At 40.5% G+C, this 19,770-nt stretch overlaps 2 protein-coding genes across 3 annotated transcripts in view; one reads left to right on the top strand and one right to left on the bottom strand.

Annotated features, from left to right (window-relative positions):
• Positions 1–604: 604 nt before the first annotated feature.
• TRAPPC3L (trafficking protein particle complex 3 like) overlaps positions 605–19,770 on the bottom strand; it is a 40,918-nt gene continuing 21,752 nt past the window's right edge. Inside the window, exons 4-5 of the mRNA XM_027551151.1 lie at positions 5,850–6,035; positions 605–2,747 (exon numbers count right to left, since the gene is read on the bottom strand). Coding sequence (XP_027406952.1) covers positions 2,628–2,747; positions 5,850–6,035 — 306 coding nt within the window. The 3' untranslated portion in view covers positions 605–2,627. The remainder of the gene's footprint in view (positions 2,748–5,849; positions 6,036–19,770) is intronic.
• On the top strand, positions 8,397–15,220 carry CALHM5 (calcium homeostasis modulator family member 5). 2 transcript variants are annotated; one of them, XM_027551150.1, is made up of 3 exons: positions 8,397–8,620; positions 8,748–9,072; positions 12,443–15,220. In XM_027551150.1, exons 1-3 carry the CDS (start codon positions 8,445–8,447, stop codon positions 12,848–12,850), a joined length of 909 nt encoding a protein of 302 aa, XP_027406951.1. In that variant the 5' UTR covers positions 8,397–8,444; the 3' UTR covers positions 12,851–15,220. The 2 variants fall into 2 exon arrangements, with proteins under 2 accessions (XP_027406951.1, XP_027406950.1); XM_027551149.1 differs by having other exon boundaries at positions 8,398–9,072.

Below are 19,770 nucleotides of genomic sequence, written 5' to 3'. Positions count from 1 at the left end.
GTGCAACCTTCCTTTACGAAGAAATGTTTCTGTTTTCTTGGATCCCCACTCCGTTTGCAGAGACACCATTTCATGAATCTTGGATGTTCTCCCTCCTTACCTTTTATCTTTTCAATTCATCTCTTCTGTCCCTCTCCATGAACCTGGATCCTTCCCACTTATTCTTTGTGTCCAAGGTCGATTCCCTTTGACAGAGAATTCTGGACCTGTGTTACATAGCACAGCAACTGAAGCCACATACAGCTACTGAACATTTATAATGTGACTAGTGTGACTGAGGAAAGGAATTTTTAATGTAGTTTAATTTTAACTAATTTAGATTTAAAAACTGAAGCTATCGAATAACACTAAACACTGGTTGTTTGGGTAGAACTGCATTTCACTGTAAATTTACACTTTGAAAATTTAGCGTTGAATTGAGATGTGCTAAAAGTGTAAAATACACATTAGAGCTCAAAGATTTAGTATAAAAGAGAATGTAATATGTCGATAGTAATTTTTATATTAGCTAAATATTAAAATAATATTTTTATAACTAAATTATTAAATAATGATAGATTTAAATAATAAATAAATTATTAAAATTAATGTTACCTATTTCTTTTTATTTTTTAATGTAAAGAATTTAATTAGAAAATTTATATATGAATCTCATAATTCTATTGAATGGCATTTTCTAGATTCTCATTTTTCAGAAAGGAGCAACAATTGAATACAAACAAGCCACTCTCTTGGTTACATGGATCACCTTTCATAGCATAAATTCAATGCCAAGAGAATTGTCTCCCTTTCCAGGGTGAGGAAAATAAAAAAGGATAGAAAACAAATCTCATCCTGAAGCCACTACCAGTTTCAACACCCAGCACCACTGAGAGTATTAGATTAGCTGCCTTCAGAGGGTGGGTAATGAAGACATGGGCCGAGTGAGTTTTGATGACTGGGTTGGGAGAGAAAGGAGAGGAAGGTGTAGATAAGTAGAATACTCCAGGGCCTGGGACATTTTCAAAATGGCTAGTTGAGTGCTATCTTCAGAGGGAGGCCGTTAGACATGAATATCTTGGGTTTCTGGAGGAGTGAGTCTACTATAAAAAAGAAATAGAAAGCTGAGCAGAAGATGGAAACATTCCAAAATAAGTTTTGGGGTGGACTGTAGGCCAACATTCTTCTTGAAGGCATCCATGGAATTGTGATATTATCCCTTCTGATATCAGATAACATCCTTCTTCCATCCTTCTACTCCTGGTCTTCTATACAACTGGCTTGGAACTCCTTCCACTGATGCTGCAGCTGCTCCAGTGACCTTATCTGGTTCTTGAGACCTACCTCAATGTCCTTTCAAAGACACAGCTAGGGAGGTGGGGAACAAACAATTTTCCATAGCCTTCTAAAGTCCAAAAATATGGAATTTCAGTGGTGGTTATTTATATCTTTTAAGCTCACTGGTATAATTTCAGATATTTATTACATTCATTCCTCTCAGTTTACAGATAAGTGAGTGAGAGAGACAGCGGCAGAGAGCGGCTGAGAGATGATGTGCCAGGATCAGCCACTGGTCAGGATTAACTGAAGCCACTAGAAACAGAACTGAGTCTGTATGTTTGGGTTCCTGAGACGTAGCTGAGGTCTATCACTACCGTATCATTTACACCAGCTTTAACTGATGGTGCCACACTAACGGTAACTTTTACTTATCTTTTGAGTTCTCTGCAGAGCCTAGTAGATCCTGGACTGCTATATGCTTATGGTCTGGTAAAGATTATCATTTATTTAATCCAGTACATTGTGAATTTTCAGTATGTTCTGGTGACAGAATATACTTTGTACAATTTTTAAGGGATAAAAGTGATACCAAAATTTCTAACTGAAGATAAGAAACTCTTCTCAAAGAACATTATTTATCTCTCCTTTTATTTCCTGGCCTGACCAACAGCAATGTTTCATGAATAAAGAAAGGAATTTAGTTACTACCAGCTATCTAAAAATTAAGTTAATAAAATTAAATGTTATTTTAAAATATTTCAGAGTTAGCATCCAAATAAATAGGTTGTCTCGATAATTATAAACCAGTAGTAACTTCAGGAGGCTGAAGGTATAAGCCAAGCCAAGATATGAGAAAAGTCTATAGCTATAGATATTTAGTCTATAGCTACCACTTCATAAAACTATGGGAAATTGTGGCAATTGATATTGTTTCTATAGCGAATGCAATATACAATATCTAGAAAATATTTTATATAGTGAATTTTATATCATTTCATCCATTTTCCCAACAAGAAGAGAGAAATATACCAACTGTGTAGGTGGTATACTTCTTTTTCATTACCATAAGTAAATGAAATAAACAGACTCTCTTAGACTAGACTATATAATATATAGAATTCATGCTTGCTATCTTACAAGGAGTTATTTGTATGTGAAATCTTGTGGACTTGAGATTGAAAATGTGTGATTTACAAGCAAAGAAAAAACAGCTTTAAATCTTAGTGCCCTGCATTTCAAATTTCTGGCTGATTTATAAGCCTTTTAAATCCCATGCTATTAAGAAATTCAAAATTTATATGGCTATATATATTTAACTAATATTAACTCCTCAGCCAGCCAGCCTGTGGCATTTTGCATGCTTTTCTTCATTTTTTCCGTCTGTATTTTTTCTCATCTAGCTTTTTCAGAAATGTTATTCCTATTTCTGTCACACTGTCGCCTTTTAGTCTGTCTTGCAGGAATGTAACATCAGCCGCCAAATGAACCTAGGAAAGAAAAAAAAAAAAACAGGCTTATATCATTCAGCTTTTTAAGAAAACTCAAATTTTTCTATTTTTCAGTTTGATATACCCCATAAAGAGCTCACTTTCCTTGTGGAATGATAAAAAAGGGCTTGTTCTGTGGATGAAGAGCCCTTTACTCCATTGATGGTCTGGCTGTGGTCAGCTCTGTGTGTGAGTCTTCAAAGAGAAGGGTGGTCCAGGACAGGCTCAAATCATCTTGGCTGATTCTCAGGCAAGCCCAGAATGTGGGCCCGTTTTTGCTCACAGTATAAGTCTAAACTATAGATCCATCTCAGGAAGAACACAAATTCCCAACTCAGTGATGGCCTTGACCCAACATGCCTTGCCAAACAGAACTTCCAAGGATAAATGGCTTCTTAAACGATTCTTCTCCAGCTGACTTGCTGTAAGTCATTCTCTCATTAGCTCAATAACATAATCATTTGTCCTAACAACATTTAGCAATCACTTACGGCTTTGAGAACTATGAAACAACACCAACTAAATAAATTATAAGTATAAAATTAAACATTGAGATTGTGGACTTGAATATTTGATACCCAGGCCTTCTTTTGCACAATAAAGCATTTCTCATTTCTCAGACATTGAAGTAAACCCTTAGGGCTTACTTCTCTATTCGTTAAAATATACTCAAAAAAGAGCAGCATATTGCTGACGTACCCTCAACAGAGTGCCTTTTCAGTTATTTTAAGTCACAGGAATAAATAAGATAAATAAGCAAAAATACCTAGTAAAAGCAAATAAGTGAAAAAGCCTGGGTCTATCAATTAATATTTATTGAGATCTGACTCATTCCCCTCTCTTACTAAGAATTCCTTGGTCAACCAGCTTGCCTTTGTTAGACCGTAGACTTCGGTGTGCCAAATTATTTGCTATTTGAGTGCAAAAAACATACCTTTGTGATGCCCATCACCCAGTAAAAGGATATACACTGCACTTTGAAATAAAAAGCCTCTTGATGAAAGTGAAAGAGGAAAGTGAAAAAGTTGGCTTAAAGCTCAACATTCAGAAAATGAAGATCATGGCATCCAGTCCCATCACTTCATGGGAAATAGATGGGGAACAGTGGAAACAGTGTCTGACTTTATTTTTTGGGGCTCCAAAATCACTGCAGATGGTGACTGCAGCCATGAAATTAAAAGACGCTTACTCCTTGGAAGGAAAGTTATGACCAACCTAGATATCTGCATATTGAAAAACAGAGACATTACTTTGCCAACAAAGGTCCGTCTAGTCAAGGCTATGGTTTTTCCAGTGGTCATGTATGGATGTTAGAGTTGGACTGTGAAGAAAGCTGAGCACTGAAGAATTGATGCTTTTGAACTGTGGTGTTGGAGAACACTCTTGAGAGTCCCTTGGACTGCAGGGAGATCCAACCAGTCCATTCTAAAGGAGATCAGTCCTGGGTGTTCTTTGGAAGGACTAATGCTAAAGCTGAAACTCCAATACTTTGGCCACCTCATGTGAAGAGTTGACTCACTGGAAAAGACCATGATGCTGGGAAGGATTGGGGGCAGGAGGAGAAGGGGACAACAGAGGATGAGATGGTTGGATGGCATCACTGACTCAATGGACATGAGTTTGGGTGAACTCCAGGAGTTGGTGATGGACAGGGAGGCCTGGCGTGCTGTGATTCATGGGGTCGCAAAGAGTCGGACATGACTGAGCGACTGAACTGAAACTGAACTTGAAATATGGAAGTTAAATGCACTCTCATTTTTTTCTCATAAGATCTTTCTTGTATTTGTCATAATTTAACTGAAAATCAATTAAAATAATAAGAAGACTACATTGAAATTATTTGGGTATATGGGACCACAAGAGGTCTGATACACATATGTCATTCAGCACATATAATCAATTATCCATGAAAACTGAAGAGACTTCTTTATCCTATTTTGGAGTTGATTTTTTCCTCTATCTATATGCAATTGATGCTGAATTAATTCAACTTCTTTGTCCCTTAATGAAACATTTTTTGTATGCTTTAGGACATAGTTCTCCTTTTACCTGGAATATTATTTTCCCCTTCCCCCAAGACCTTCATCTAACTGCTTTGTCATCTTTCAGATGTCAGCTCACAGTTTCCCTAGGAAGGCTTCCCTCTCCCCACCCCTGTCCCACCCCAGATCCTCCCATGACCCTGAGTCATTTGGCTCCTATACTGGACAAAAGACTCTCGAAGGGCAACAACTGTTTCTTGTTCTTCTCTGTATGCTCAACGCTGCTTCACAGAGGCTGATCCCTATCTTAGTTAAATCAATGAATGATTAGATTAGATTAGATTTAACTAAGCCTCCAGTGGCCCCCAGGGACCCCACCTCCTATCATTCAAGTAGTTCCCTCCAAAGTCCAGCAGAATTGACAGCACCTGTGGTGATTAGAGCACTACAGGGACCTATGTGACAAGGAACTTCAGGAAGTCTCTGGCCAGCTGTGAGCAAGGCACTGAGGCCAGTGAGTGAGCTTGGAGGTAGATTCCCAGCCTTAGTCAAGTCTTCAGAGACTGCAGCTCCAACCAACTGCTTGACTGCCTGTGCACTGCACCGTGAAAGGCTTTGAACCATGGCCACCTAGCAAGGCCGTCCCAGGTTTCCAGTCCTCAGAAACTGTGTGAGACTATAAATGTTTGTTGTTTTAAGCAGCTACCTTTGAGGGTAATTAGTTAGCCAGCACTAGACAATGAATGCTGTGCCATGCTTAGTCGCTCAATCGTGCCCAACTCTTTGCGATCCCATGGACTGTAGCCCGCCAGGTTTCCCTGTCCATGGGATTCTTCAGGCAAGAATACTGGAGTGGGTTGCCATGCCCTCCTCTAGGGGATCTTCCCAATCCAGGGACTGAACCCAGGTTTCCCACATTGCAGGCAGATTCTTTACCATCTGAGCCACCAGAGAACCCCAAGAATAGTACAGCGGGTAGCCTATTCCTTCTCCAAGGGATCTTCCCAATCCAGGAATTGAACCAAGGTCTCCTGCATTGCAGGTGGATTCTTTACCAGCTGACTACCAGGGAAGCCCAGATAATGACTGTACACCTGGCAAAATAAAGTATGTGTCTTACCATTTCCAGGGCCCCTCTGATAATTCCACAGAGTAAGTTGCAGTAGCACAGAGAAGACCGCCCAGTGGGGAGCTCTTCCACAAACTCCACCAGAGGATTCTTGTCTAGAATCAGGGAAAATTCATTTCTGCTTGCGTTGTTACAGGTCACACTTGGTGTAATTCCCAAGTACATCTTGAAAGCAACCTAGCAAACAGGAAAAAAACAATATTACAAAACTTGGCCTGGAATAAATAACTATTAGTGGAGAAGGAAATGGCGATCTACTCCAGTATTCCTGCCTGGGAAATGCCCTGGACAGAGGAGCCTGACAGGCTACAGCCCATGGGGTCACACAAGAGATACCACTTAATGACGAAACAATGACAGCAAAGTGGCTGAATTGCGTTGTTGTACAGGAGAAACCAACACAATATTGTAAAGCAGTTTTCCTCTGAGTAAAGAATAAATAAATAAAAATAAAGAACTGTTAGTAAGACACCCAAGTACCATTCCAGGCACAATTGTTAAGCTTCTGGAGTTCATAGTCAGAAAGCCTGAGTTCACGCTCAGCTTTGAAATGTACTGACCTTACAACTTGTACAATTCTTACACTCTCTTCATGGAATCTCCTAAAGTATTAGTTTTCTGTGGAAACAGTATGGTTTATGAAACACAAAGTTAAGGCAGTATTTTTGGAAAAAAAAATCTTTTTCAAAAAAAATATTCCTAAAAAAAAATATTCCTCAGAAGGGTAAGAAATTAAAATATTACTCAGCAGCAGCATGCTAGCGTAATATTTGTCACATGAGCCCAGCAAAGCCTTCTGAATTAGAAGGGACCCAAGACACATGTGCCACAACAGGAAGGTGACAGAGTCGGGGATGAGGGAGTCGAGGAAGATTAAACCCAAGAGTATGCTTTGGGAAGTGGAGGCAGTCATATCACCAAGAGTAACGTCTCTGAGAAGGAGCAAGGGCCAGCGGTGGCAGGCACATAAGTGGGTCATAAAGTAGCCTCTCAAGAAAGTCCGCTGTTTTAAAGAGCTTCAAGAATTTTACAAGGTAGAGATAGAGGAAACCTTGGGGACTATTTCTTTTTACCTCCAGTTTCACAAACGAGTAAACTGGGATCCAGAGAAGTAAAACGACATGGCTAAGATTACACTATAACATAGTTCCTTGGCTTCTAGTCCAAGTGGCTTTCTTGTCACCAAATATACAGACCTGGAAACTGAGGTTTGTTAATGGAAATTTGTCAGCTTGATCGTTGTCTTTCAAGTGATTCCATTAATTTTCATATTAAAAGCAGTGTATTTAATACTAAAAGCAGTATAGAAGCGAAGTGAAGACAATTTCCTTAAATGACACATAATTAGAAGTACTAAAATGTTCATGATTCAGTCATTCATTCAACAGTACACGTTGAGTACTGCCTGTCTAGCCCAGTGCCTGGCACACAGGGGAATTCAACAACTATTTGAAAAACGAATTCTTGAATAGGCATTCATTCTGTGTTTGACATCATCTTTACACCCAGAATACAAAATGTATTAAGATGTAGTTCCTGTTTTAGAAGAGCTTACAGTTTAAAAGGAGCTATAGATAGTAAATAAATAACTGCAATATTACAATAAGCTCCACAAGTACAATGCTGTATATTAGGAAATAACCCTTGAAATATTTACAGAGGAAGAAGCTTCTACACTGTTTATGAATACTGAGCGAGTGTTTGCCAGGTAGACAAGGTCAGGTGTGTGTGTGTGTGTGTGTGTGTGTGTGTGTGTGTGTGTGTGTGTGTGTGCATGGGGGTGGGGGGGATATTCCAGATAGAAGGAACATGTCAAGGGCACAGAATTCCATGATGAGGTTCAGGGAAAGTTTGCATTCATCAACTTGTGGGCAACAGGGAGCCCCAAAGATGTGAGTAGGCTAGGGAGGAACTGGATTTCTATATTAGAGGGATCTCCTTCATGTCAGCATAGAGGACGAATTTAAGGTTGAGAATGGGGGTAGGCATGAAGTCAAAGGCAGAAATACTAATCAAGAGGTTACTATGATAGTCTAGGAAAGAAATGATGAGGACCCTTCTCACTTTATCTTTCACTCAAAACTCAAACTCTCCCTGAACTTTTCCATATAAATTTCAAACAGCCCAAATCCAAAAATTTGATAAAGTCACAGATCAGTTAAAGAGGATGTAAAATGAAGCTTCCAGATCTTAAGTCAAAGTAGCAAAAGTTTTAAGTAACAAGAGAAAAATACCATCATGAAAGTCTAGGCTAGGAGACTTGATTTGGCTCCCAACCAATTGGCTGAAACGCGATTTCTGCTAATGTTTATTCCTTTGGATGGAAAATTCCTAAACTATTATTATCTGTAATAGTCGGAATTTCTTTCTGATTCTCAATCCAAGCCACATGGAAATAACATAAAAGTGGGGGCTGTTCACTGTGAATTTACTCTTATTCCCAGTGTTTTGGCTCTAGTTTCATGGCCTAACATCCACCAGTAGGAGGCATTATCTGAACACTGTTGGGAAATATTCATTCCTAGGGAATGACATTGTTTCCTTATCTGGCTGAATTCAGTCTGAGAAGGAGGACTGTTGTTTCTAATGAAGAAAGAGCTCCACCCTCGGCCACTGCCACAGAGGCTCTGCCAACAAGTAAGAGCAAAGCATTTTCCCTCTGTGTATCTCCAACATGGATGCTCTTCAGGGGTTTCTAAAATTCATCCTCAACCAGAAAACTTTCATTGGCTACAGCTTCATGGCTCTGCTGACCGTGGGAGGTGAGCGTCTCTTTTCACTCGTGGCTTTCAAGTGTCCCTGCGGCACTGAGAATGTGATCTACGGGCTGGCTTTCCTGTTTGCTCCCGCCTGGGTGTTACTGATCCTGGGATTCTTTCTGAATAACAGGTCATGGAGACTCTTCACAGGCTGCTGTGTGAATCCCAGGAAAATCTTCCCCAGGGGCCACAACTGCCGCTTCTTCTCCGTCCTGGGGCAGATCATTCTGAGCTCATTGGTGGCTCCAGTGATGTGGCTGTCTGTGGCTTTGCTCAATGGGACTTTTTATGAATGTGCAATGAGCGGGACCCAAAGTCCAAGACTCCTTGATCTGATTTGCAAAGGCAAGCCTGAAGAGTGCTGGAAAGAACTTTACAAAGTATCTTGCGGAAAAACCAGCATGACCCCCACAGACAACGAAGAACTGAAATTGTCGCTGCAAGCCCAGTCTCAGGTAAGAAGGGACACAAGTGCCTTTCCCCCACACCCCCCTGCCCCCCAGCGTGAGCTTGAAGTATTCTCTCTGTACTTCGTTCAGCCAGGGTAGAGCCTGAATCCTGCCAGAACATTCTGAAACTCTGGAAATTGGAATGTGGTGCAGCGTTAAGACAGTCTCAGGAAAAGCTTTTCCGAGGTTGGATGGCTAATAAAATTGCTGATTGGATTGTCTTTTCCACTTTCGAAAAGAAAATCTCCTCTTGAGTTAGACATCTGTAAACACTTAAGTACTTTAAAACAATCTCTCTGGGTTGACTTTGTAAATGATGCATGACACTAACTCATTATAAAGTGTTAATGGCAGAGCTGTAATTAGAAATTACTGCCTTCTATTAATTATTTTCAAACTGGTTTTTCAGAGAAACACACACATACATGCATAGCATACATCCATTAAAATACAGCTAAATCAAGTGAGCTAATACTTTTCAAAGTTGCACATCATATAATTAGTGTAGAGATTCCCTTGCATGATTTCTGGCAACTGCTATCTCTATGTGTAAATATTGTTAACGTGGAAAAGAATTTCCTGTATAAAATGGGATGTTGGCAGACTTTAAATAGCCTTCAGTGAAACAGAACCATATTCTCCAGGGAGTTTTCCTCCTATGTTCTGTGTTCTATAGCTAAAAAGTTCTTCTTACGTTACTTTAGGAGCTCAAGATTTGGGGCATTGTTTTATTTAACAGAAGGAAATTGTAGCTTTACCTAACTGATACAAGGAAGTAGCTTGTCATTCTTTCAGAGACATGAGCACAAATCCAGATGTGAGCCTGGCCCTGGCCTCAGGAAAAGACTGAATTCCTACTTGTGAGGAGCAGGAATGATATTTCACAAATCAAAACAAGCAATAGGAGTAGATAAACAGGTCCACAGTCTGTCAGGAAGGCTATTTGTTTAAGAATAAATGCGCTGAAAATACTGAGACTTTACTCTTTTTTTTTTTCAATACAGACTGGTCTTTTCAACAACACATCAAATCAAAAATTGTTTCCAAACTGGTTGGCAATATATTCAGACTCTCTTTATAAACTAATAAGCCTATAAATGCTCCCCCATAAAACCCTTTGTTTAATGCATAAAGCACATTTTAGACAAAAACATACCAGGCTGCCAAACATCTTCCTTCTTTTGCTGAAGGAAGGTCTTAATTACAAATGTGATGATGCAGTGAGTGATTTATGATTTGTGTCCTGGGGTACCAGGCTCCATTCAGGTAGCAGCGGATCCAAACACCACTGGGTGAGCTTTTCCTTCTCTAAATACAGGCATAAGGAAATCATGCCTGTCCTTGCCACAGCTGAGCCTGGGCACACTGACCTGTTTGTTTTTCAGAGGAATGAGAAGGACCTGGGGCTGATTCCTTAGGGGATGATGCATAAGAGATGTGGACAAAGGGAGCTGTATCATAGCAGGTGCTGACCGCAGTGCTTCCGATAGGCAGGGGCAGCAAACAGTCTGGACCCACAGCTGGGTATGTGGGTAGGGGTGGAAAAAGTGCCACGTCCATGGGTGGGGCAGAGGAACGAAATCCAGCTGGGTGGCTTTCTGTCCTTTGGGTAGGTAGAGTAGTGGCAAGAACTCCATCTTGGAGTTGCCTAGTCTTGGGTTTGATCCTGATTCTACTGCTCACCAGCTATGTGACCCAGAGCTACTGTTTGACCCCTGAGAGCCCCAGTGTCCTCATAGTTGGGGGTAATAACACCTACCCTTGGAAGTACAGAGATGATGGACATAAATGGGCATAAAACTGCTGGCACACAGTAAGTATTTTAAACTGATGAGAAAAATGCCAAGGTTTGAGGGAGAAGACACATGCAGAATGGTGTATTATTGAGGGCTGGGGTGGGACCATCCATCATGTCTAGTTAGATCCTGGGTACCATGAATTAGTGAAGAACAAGAGGGCTCAGTGCTCAGCACTCACGTGAAAGCAAGTTGATGCTAAGGCCACGCAATGAGGGGAGGAGGGCCTGAAGCTGATCAAACAGTGAATAACTCAGCAGAATTGGTTTAGATACTGAAGTGAGATGGCCTGCAGGAGGATGGGCTGTGTGGAAAAAGATAGAGGTTAGAGAAAAGAGGAAGATCTGATGTAGCCAACCACAAGTGATTAAAGTAAATATAAGTAAAGTAAATATAAATCATGTCAGAGAGATACTCTATGTTCAGTAATGCCTTTACATAGACATGGATATGATTGAAAAATAATAGCCCATGCTAATAGCTGATACTTACTGAGTCACGTGGATTTCTACATCACCTCATTTTAATCCTCTAAATTACATTCTGAGGAGGGTAACCCCTACTTTACAGCTGAGGAATCAGAGGCACAGAGAATATCTGTAAAAAAGTGAAAGCTGGGATTTAAACCCAACCAGTGCCAACCCAGAGCAGGCACTCATGTAGGGTCTGAGATCCTGCACAGTGACCTCTGTAGTCTGAATCAGAGTTTGGCAACCATTGGTTTCCAAATAAACATTGGAGCTTATTTGTTGTTCTATTATGGTCAGCATGGGTTCATTTGCAGATTGTTATTTTTATGTTCAAATAGGCCCATCTGCTGAGAAATACTAAGGGCCATTTAACTAAAATATTAAGAGAAACTTGGAAAGAGCTTTGTTAGTTGTTCACATATGAAATTAACTCCAATTACGAAAAATATTGGGTTGGCCAAAAAATTCATTCTGTTTTTTTTTTTTACATCATATCCTTTCAATGTGTTATTTTTGAGAACTGATGTCCAAACGTTCTTTTTTTTTTTCCCCTTGGCTTTTACGCGAGCTTCCAATTCTTATAGCTTCAGTTTCCTTATTGTGTTACATTTGTCTTGCTTTACAGTGAGATGGGATAGGGTAATGAGTGAAGCTACCTCTCTCAGGAAGGGCCTGCGGTTCTCTGTAAACAATGTAACGTGGGAAAAATCAGTCACTGGTCGTGAATATCCACGTATCAATGCCTGAAGATACTCCACTAAGGAACTGGTAATATGCTCACACACAGAATTCTTTCCTTTAAAGCTAGTACTATATGAGGGCTTGGTTCTTCCAGTTCTTGGATAATCTATATTTTTGCTCATTTCCATTTGCCTGCCTTCTGGGTATTTCTTTGCATACCAGCAATAGTGGGTAGGATGGAGAACAGAGGTTAGGTAAACCTTAACTTTGTAGAAAAACAAAAAACAAAAAACAAAACTTGTTAATTAAGATGAAAGATATCAACTGAGGTCTGCTATTAAATTAGCCATATACTTCCCAATAACACTACCCCGTCTCCTTGAGAAGTGGCTTTGCTTTTGGTATGCTCAATATTTCTTTCTTTCTAAGATTCTAGGATGGTTCCTGATTTGTTCCGCATCTTTCTTTTCTCTGCTCACCACGTGTTATGCTCGCTGCCGATCTAAAGTTAGTTACCTTCAGCTGAGTTTTTGGAAGACGTATGCACAGAAGGAGAAGGAGCAGTTGGAAAACACATTCGTGGACTACGCCAAAAAGCTGAGTGACAGAAACCTGAAATGCTTCTTGGAAAACAAGAGGCCAGATGTCTTCCCCATGCCCACCTTTGCAGCCTGGGAGGCTGCTTCGGAGCTCCATTCCTTCCACCAAAATCGGCAACACTACAGCACCCTCCACAGGGTGGTAGAGGAGGGTCTAGACCTTCGTCCGGAGGATGAGGAGACCACAATGATGCTTATGGGTACCGCCCAAAACGTGCAGCTCACCCACCATCACTGACTCACGGGGTCCAGACATCTTCCTCCTGCATCAACAGCTACCAGAGTATCTCTGTGTTTTCTTCCATTTAATATTTCTTAATCAGACAATAACACAAAGGGAAGCAGCTTTTTAGACATGACAAAGGTTTCACATGCTCAAACTGATGCTGAGTGACTGGCCAAAGATGGTGACAGTGGTGCTCTTGTATTGGTTGGGGGTTGGGAGTCGGGCTCAAGGGGCTTCAGGTTCTAAGATTTGATGACTGACAGTGAGACTCATGCAAGAAGTTCTGCCACTCTGTGTAAATACAGTCACAGAATCCAGGGGGAGCAGTGGTGACTTGTGAGTGAGCCTGGTCCCCTTAACAGACTTCTGTTATTAACAGACTTCCCACTTCCACACAGTGGGATCTGAGATGTAGTTGGTAGAAATCCTTGTAGTAAATCTATCTTACTACCTTCCAAGGATGTAATGAAATGCTACCATTTAAAATTCATTTCCTTGGAATCTGAAGATATCAGTTCCAAAAAATAACATGTTGAAAGGATATGATGCCAAAAATCAGAGCTTTTCTCATGTTTCCACTATGCATTGAAAATAGACCCCTGGAGTCAGAGCTGTATTATGACTCTTGTGGGCTCTAGGCACTTTTGCCTTCATGGGCTTATTTCTACATTAAAAAATACACATGTACACATACATACAAGCACACACACACCTATTCTTATGACTATTTATATAAAGGCATATATTAATGTTGTATAGGGCTTCCCAGATGGCTCAGTGGCAAAGAATCTGTCTGCAATGCGGGAGGCCCAGGTTCAATCCCTAGGTCAGGAATATCCCCTGGAGAAGGAAATGGCAACCCACTCCAGGATTCTTGCTTGGGAGATCCCATGGACAGAGGAGCCTGGCAGGCTACAGTCCATAGGGTCACAAAAGAGTTGGACACGACTAAACAGCAACAACAGTATTAATATTATACCTTAGAACTTTTTTTCAACCTTGAAGTTCATTTATTACCTTGTGACTTTATAAGAAACTAAAAACACTTTAGTGGGCTCCTACAGAATGCAAATTTTGTATTCTATTATATAATATATCCACATTAGTTTAAATATATAGATACATTAGTTCCCTCTAAATCTATGAATGGAATCAATATTTAAGGAAGAGGTACCATGCTTTATGCTGTGGCTCACAGCTTATACCATGGAGGGTCCTTGCCTCCTCATTGGAGAATTCTGGGGCTGAATTCCTTATTATCATGTGGCATTATCCCAAACTGGGGAAAGGATCCTATAGGTATAAGACCTGACACATATCTTTGAGAACTTGGAGGTGTAGAGTCAGGTTGTGTGTGTGTGTGTGTGTGTGGGTGGGAGAGTGGGAGGCGGGGGCTGTGGGGTTGCAATATTGTTTGGGTTTTAAACATGGTGTGTGACAAATGTGTAACAATTGGTTCCTGGAAAAAAAAAGTGGTTATTTGAAGTGTTTGCCCATTTCTATATTGTAATTTCAAGTTACCCAGGTGATGTCACTGAAATCAGAGTTAGGAAGAGACAATATGAGCCAGAACTTTCTAAGAAGATTTTGTGGTGCATTTACTTTCCTTCTAGCCAAACTGTCTCTGGTACCACTTTGGTGGATCTGAGTTTCACTGCAATAAAACCTAACCATGGTAGATTAAACATGGCTTAATGGCACCAATTGAGAGAGAGAGTCTTTTCCTCTTTTCCTTGAGTCTGACCTTAACGAACCAACAATATGTAGCAGAGGTGAAGCCAGGTTGCAGAACTATTCCAGCTTATGCCTTGGTCTCTGGCAGTGATTACTCTGGTAAAAACCAGCCACCATGTAAGAAATGCAATTACCTTAATGAAGAGTCCCAAGCCCTGAAGAAGGCTAAAGTAGCCAAGTGGAGAGAGACCGAGACAAAGAGAGATCATAGCTGGCCAGCTCCAACTGTTTGAGTCCGTCTAGGTTAGTTACCAGGCATATGAGTAAAGAAGTCATTTGGACATTCCAGCTTCAGCAGACAAGACATGGAGAAGAACCAGAGGATCCAGCAAACATCCAGGAAAAAGATCCTAGATCTATGGTCTGAGTGAAGTCATACCAGCCATGCAGACTTCTCAGCCACACCATCTGCTGCAAATATTATAAAAGGGTCCCCACTGTGTCCTGTCCAAATCCCCTGAGCTTAAATAAATGTTGGTTGTTTGAAGCCAATCAAATTATGGGCATTATGAAGATATCCTGAACACTAATATGTGAAAATCAGAATTTGTTAAATGAGAGATTAGAGGCACATTGAATTTATATATAGATTATGCAAATATCTCCTTATGCATAGATTTTTATAATAACATTTATCTCTTGATTTCAGTAAGTAGTGAATGAGCTGTGGAATGATTTGATAGATGCTGAATAGTTACTTCTCCAAACTGGCTCCACCAAAGCCTGAGATTCATTTTTAATGATTTTTTGTTAAATTTGGTTTGAGAGGAACACACTGCTATGAGTTAATTTGGTTTAAAATAAACATATTACTGAGAAAGTGACATATTTTTAGCATTAATACCCAGAAAAAGATGACAGTGGAAGGCACAGGACAGGCCGGCCTTGAGTAAGTTAGAAACAGATTGGTCTTCTAGCTTTGTTCCTCAAAGTGTTACATTCAAACCAAAGCATCAGCATCATGAGGGAGCCTGTTAGAAATGCAGAATCAGACTCCATCCCAGACCTGTTGAATCAAGCTTTCCATTAAACGAGATCTTGAGTGATTCTATGCAACTTAAACTTTAGAAGTGCTGGTTCTCAAACTTTAATGTGTGCCAAAAATCATCTGGATGGCTTGTTAAAATGTAGATTGCTGAGCCCAAGTGTCTGATTTGACAGGTTGGGGGTAAGAATTTGCATTTCTAACAACTCCTCAGGTGATGCTGCTGCTGCTGGTCTAGGGGCCACATCTTGAGAACAACAGCTGTAAAGCACAAAGCAGTCTACACTGGGGAAGGCAAGACAGAAGTAACTCAGAATCCTGGGCCTCACCCCAGATCTACAGAATTAGACTTTGTGCTATTATCAACCTGTCTGAGAACATGGGGTGACTTTCCATGTATTTTCTATTTATTCAAGGCTACCTTTCATCACTTAGGGATAGTTTTAAAGTTTTCCTCACCTAAGTTTTGCAAATATTGTACCTCTTCATTCTTCTTTGCCACTAGTCTAATGTTTTCTTTTTTCCATGGTATTTTCTAAGTGCTAGTTATTTGAGTACATGAAAAAGCTATTACTTAATGAATATATAAAGAAAGATAAGCGCAGAAGAATTGATTCTTTTGAACTGTGGTGTTGGAGAAGACTCTTGAGAGTCCCTTGGACAGCAAGGAGATTCAACCAGTCCATCCTAGAGGAAATCAGTCCTGAATATTCATTGGAAGGGCTGATGCTGAAGCTGAAACTCCAAGACTTTGGCCATATGATGCAAACAACTGACTCATTTGAAAAGACCCCGATGCTGGGAATGATTGAAGGCAGGAGGAGAAGGGGACAACACGGGATGAGTTGGTTGGAAGGCAACCAACATGCTATTCAGTTCAGTTAAGTTCAGTTCAGTCACTCAGTTGTGTCCGACTTTGCGACCCCATGAATCGCAGCATGCCAGGCCTCCCTGTCCAACACCAACTCCTGGAGTTCACTCAGACTCATGTCCATTGAGTTAGTGATGCCATCCAGCCATCTCATCCTCTGTCGTCCCCTTCTCCTCCTGCCCCCAATCCCTCCCAGCATCAGAGTCTTTTCCAAGGAGTCAACTCTTAGCATGAGGTGGCCAAAGTACTGGAGTTTCAGCTTCAGCATCATTCCCTCCAAAGAAATCCCAGGGCTGATCTCCTTCAGAATGGACTGGTTGCATCTCCTTGCAGCCCAAGGGGCTCTCAGGAGTCTTCTCCAACACCACAGTTCAAAAGCATCGATTCTTTGGTGCTCAGCTTTCTTCACAGTCCAACTCTCACATCCATACATGACCACTGGAAAAACCATAGTCTTGACTAGACGTACCTTTGTTGGCAACGTAATGTCTCTGCTTTTGAATATGCTATCTAGGTTGGTCATAACTTTCCTTCCAAGGAGTAAGCGTCTTTTAATTTCATGGCTGCAGTCACCATCTGCGGTGATTTTGGAGCCCCCAAAAATAAAGTCTGACACTGTTTCTCCATCTATTTCCCACGAAGTGGTGGGACCAGATTAGGAGGCACATAATATGTGGTAATTCAAGGAATTGTTCATTTTTATGTGCATGATAATAGCATGTTGGTTTGTTCTCCTTTGTTCACTCATGCAACCAGAATAAAGTCAGTAGTTGACTTTTTGACATTTGCAGCCCCTTACCTATGACCTAAAGAGCAAGGAGCATTGGATCTGTACATGCTCCTTTTATGTGGCAGCTGCAAGGATGACTATTCTCATTGGTGTGGTTTCAGCCTTGATTGTTATCATGTATTCAACCAATCTCTTCCTTCCCCAAAGTTCCCAGGGGAGCCTAGATTGCCCTCGGGAGCTGACACAAGGAAGGATCTGGCTCCAGTTTTAATTGTTTAATGCAGTGGCTTCTGACTAAAACTTAATGAAGCCCTAAATGAGTACTGGGACATAATGAGGTTTTAGGAGAGGTAAGGAGTCAAGCTGAGCTACTGAGGCTGAACTTGAACATGGAGGGTAGCCCCAGAAGGAGGCCTGTGTTACTTGCAGGCAAGGCACGTGCCAGTGCCTTTGTACTTACACCTACTGGAGTAGGGTTTTGGTCAAGAGCATTAGGTTAGTTTAATTCATTTTGGAGGTTGGAAGATTCTTCTTACAAATATAAAATGTCATATTTGATCCTGGAAGAAAACTGCTTTTAGGTTGCTTCAAATAATATTTTCAAAGTTCAGTTGTTTGTTAAAATCGAGTTGTGCAGAAAGAATATTTGCCTAGCCAAATAAAAGAATATTTGTAAGAGAGATTATATTCTAAATTTTGCTACTCCACTAAAGAGGAAAGGGAGAATTAAAATTTGTTAACAAACTATTATGTGTTGGATGTTTTACATATAATTTGTATTTAAAATTTCAAAAGCATACTGGGAAAGATGATTGTTTCCACCTTTATGAATAATATTAAATTTCAAAAAGGTTATGTTTAAGCCACAGGTAAGAGATGGAGCTTAAGTGTGGACCTGAATTGGACCTGAATTAGTGTAATTCAACTTCTGTCACATAAATACTGCTTCATGGTAGTGTATTCTCAAGTGTTCATTTAATCTTTTAAAGTGAATTTCCTCACTTGTAATTTCTGAGTGTTGGATTAGTACATCAGAGTTGTTTTCAACTCTGTTGTCCTGAGTCTTAAGGCAGTAGTCCATAAATTCCTAGTCCGTTGTCTTCTGCGTGTACTCTTGGGGATTGATGTCTGTCTCCAAGTTGCTTGGTCTCTATTTGGGCCCTTGGCCTCTTTCCCTTTCTGTACAGTGTTTTCACTTGGGTTTCTAGACATTTGAGATAGTTATGCTTGAACTATGCTTCTCGTTCACTGTATTGATGAGGTGAACCAGAAGCACAGTTAGAACGTAGCATCACTATCATATTTTATTTCCTCAGATAAAAATTACAATTGATAAAGAAGAAATTTTCAGCAATGGAAAGTTCATAAAAGATTTCGAAGAGTACCCAAACTTTAATATTTTATCTCTGAGAGCACATCTTTCTGTCTGTCTGTATGACCAGCTGTCTTTTCACAGTTTCAAATTTCCTGACCCTACAGCCACACCAGTGCCAGAAAAAAAAAAAATCTTTAAAACATTTTAAATTGTAATGGCTGAGATTAAATTGGGGAAAATGAATTGATTTACTTAATCACATTCTCTAGATTGTTTCAAGGAAGAGGATAAAGTAAGAAAAGTTATTAATTCAGGTGATGTTGAATAATTTTGCTTTAGAAAATACCTCAAAATATACACATCCTTTGGCCGAGTACACAACCTATAAAATGGTTCCTAGTTGCATGGTGGTAGTGGTTTAGTCACTAAGTCATGTCTGACTCTGCAACCCCATGGACTGTATTCTTCCAGGCAAGAATACTAGAGTGGGTTGCCATTTTCGTCTCCACTAGTTGCGTGGTAACAACATTTTATTCTTAGATTTTTAACATAAAAGGATGTGCTTCTGCAATAATAATAATTGCTGATGGTATCAACAGATCGGGAAGATTTCTCCCAGGTGTTTTGTTGGTGTTTGTGCCAAGAGACGAAACATGAGAGATAGTAATCAGGGTTTTTAAAAGGCTTGCTTCCTTAAACTGTTGGCTAACTATGAGTGAGTTTCTGCTGCTGCTGCTAAGTTGCTTCAGTCGTGTCTGACTCTGTGCGACCCCATAGACAGCAGCCCACCAGGCTCCCCCGTCCCTGGGATTCTCCAGGCAAGAACACTGGAGTGGGTTGCCATTTCCTTCTCTAATGCAGGAAAGTAAAAAGTGAAAGTGAAGTCGCTCAGTCGTGTCCGACCCTCAGCGACCCCATGGACTGCAGCCTTCCAGGCTCCTCTGTCCATGGGATTTTCCAGGCAAGAGTACTGGAGTGAGGTGCCATTGCCTTCTCCAATGAGTGAGTTTCACCTGATACTAAAAAGGAAGTAAAGCAGTTCAAGAAATACGTAGTTGCAAACATACAGTTAGAAACTGGTGTTTGATCAATTTCATCTTCTTTGGAGTGAAGGTCCTGAAAGAAGCAGTTTCTTTCCCTACCTCCTCCTCGATGGGATAAACTAGTTATCCCAACACTGGCGGGCATTGTTTCTATCAAGACTCTCCTTGGTTACATCCCTCTAATGTTTTCCACTTTTTTCCCAATTACATTTTATTTTATTTGAAGCACTTAAAGGAGATAAAAGGGAGTGGTA

This window comes from Bos indicus x Bos taurus, chromosome 9 (genome assembly GCF_003369695.1).
Source record: "Bos indicus x Bos taurus breed Angus x Brahman F1 hybrid chromosome 9, Bos_hybrid_MaternalHap_v2.0, whole genome shotgun sequence".
NCBI classification, from domain to species: Eukaryota; Metazoa; Chordata; class Mammalia; order Artiodactyla; family Bovidae; genus Bos; species Bos indicus x Bos taurus.
Note: the sequence above shows the minus strand (reverse complement) of the source record. Positions and strands in the feature narration are given on the sequence as shown.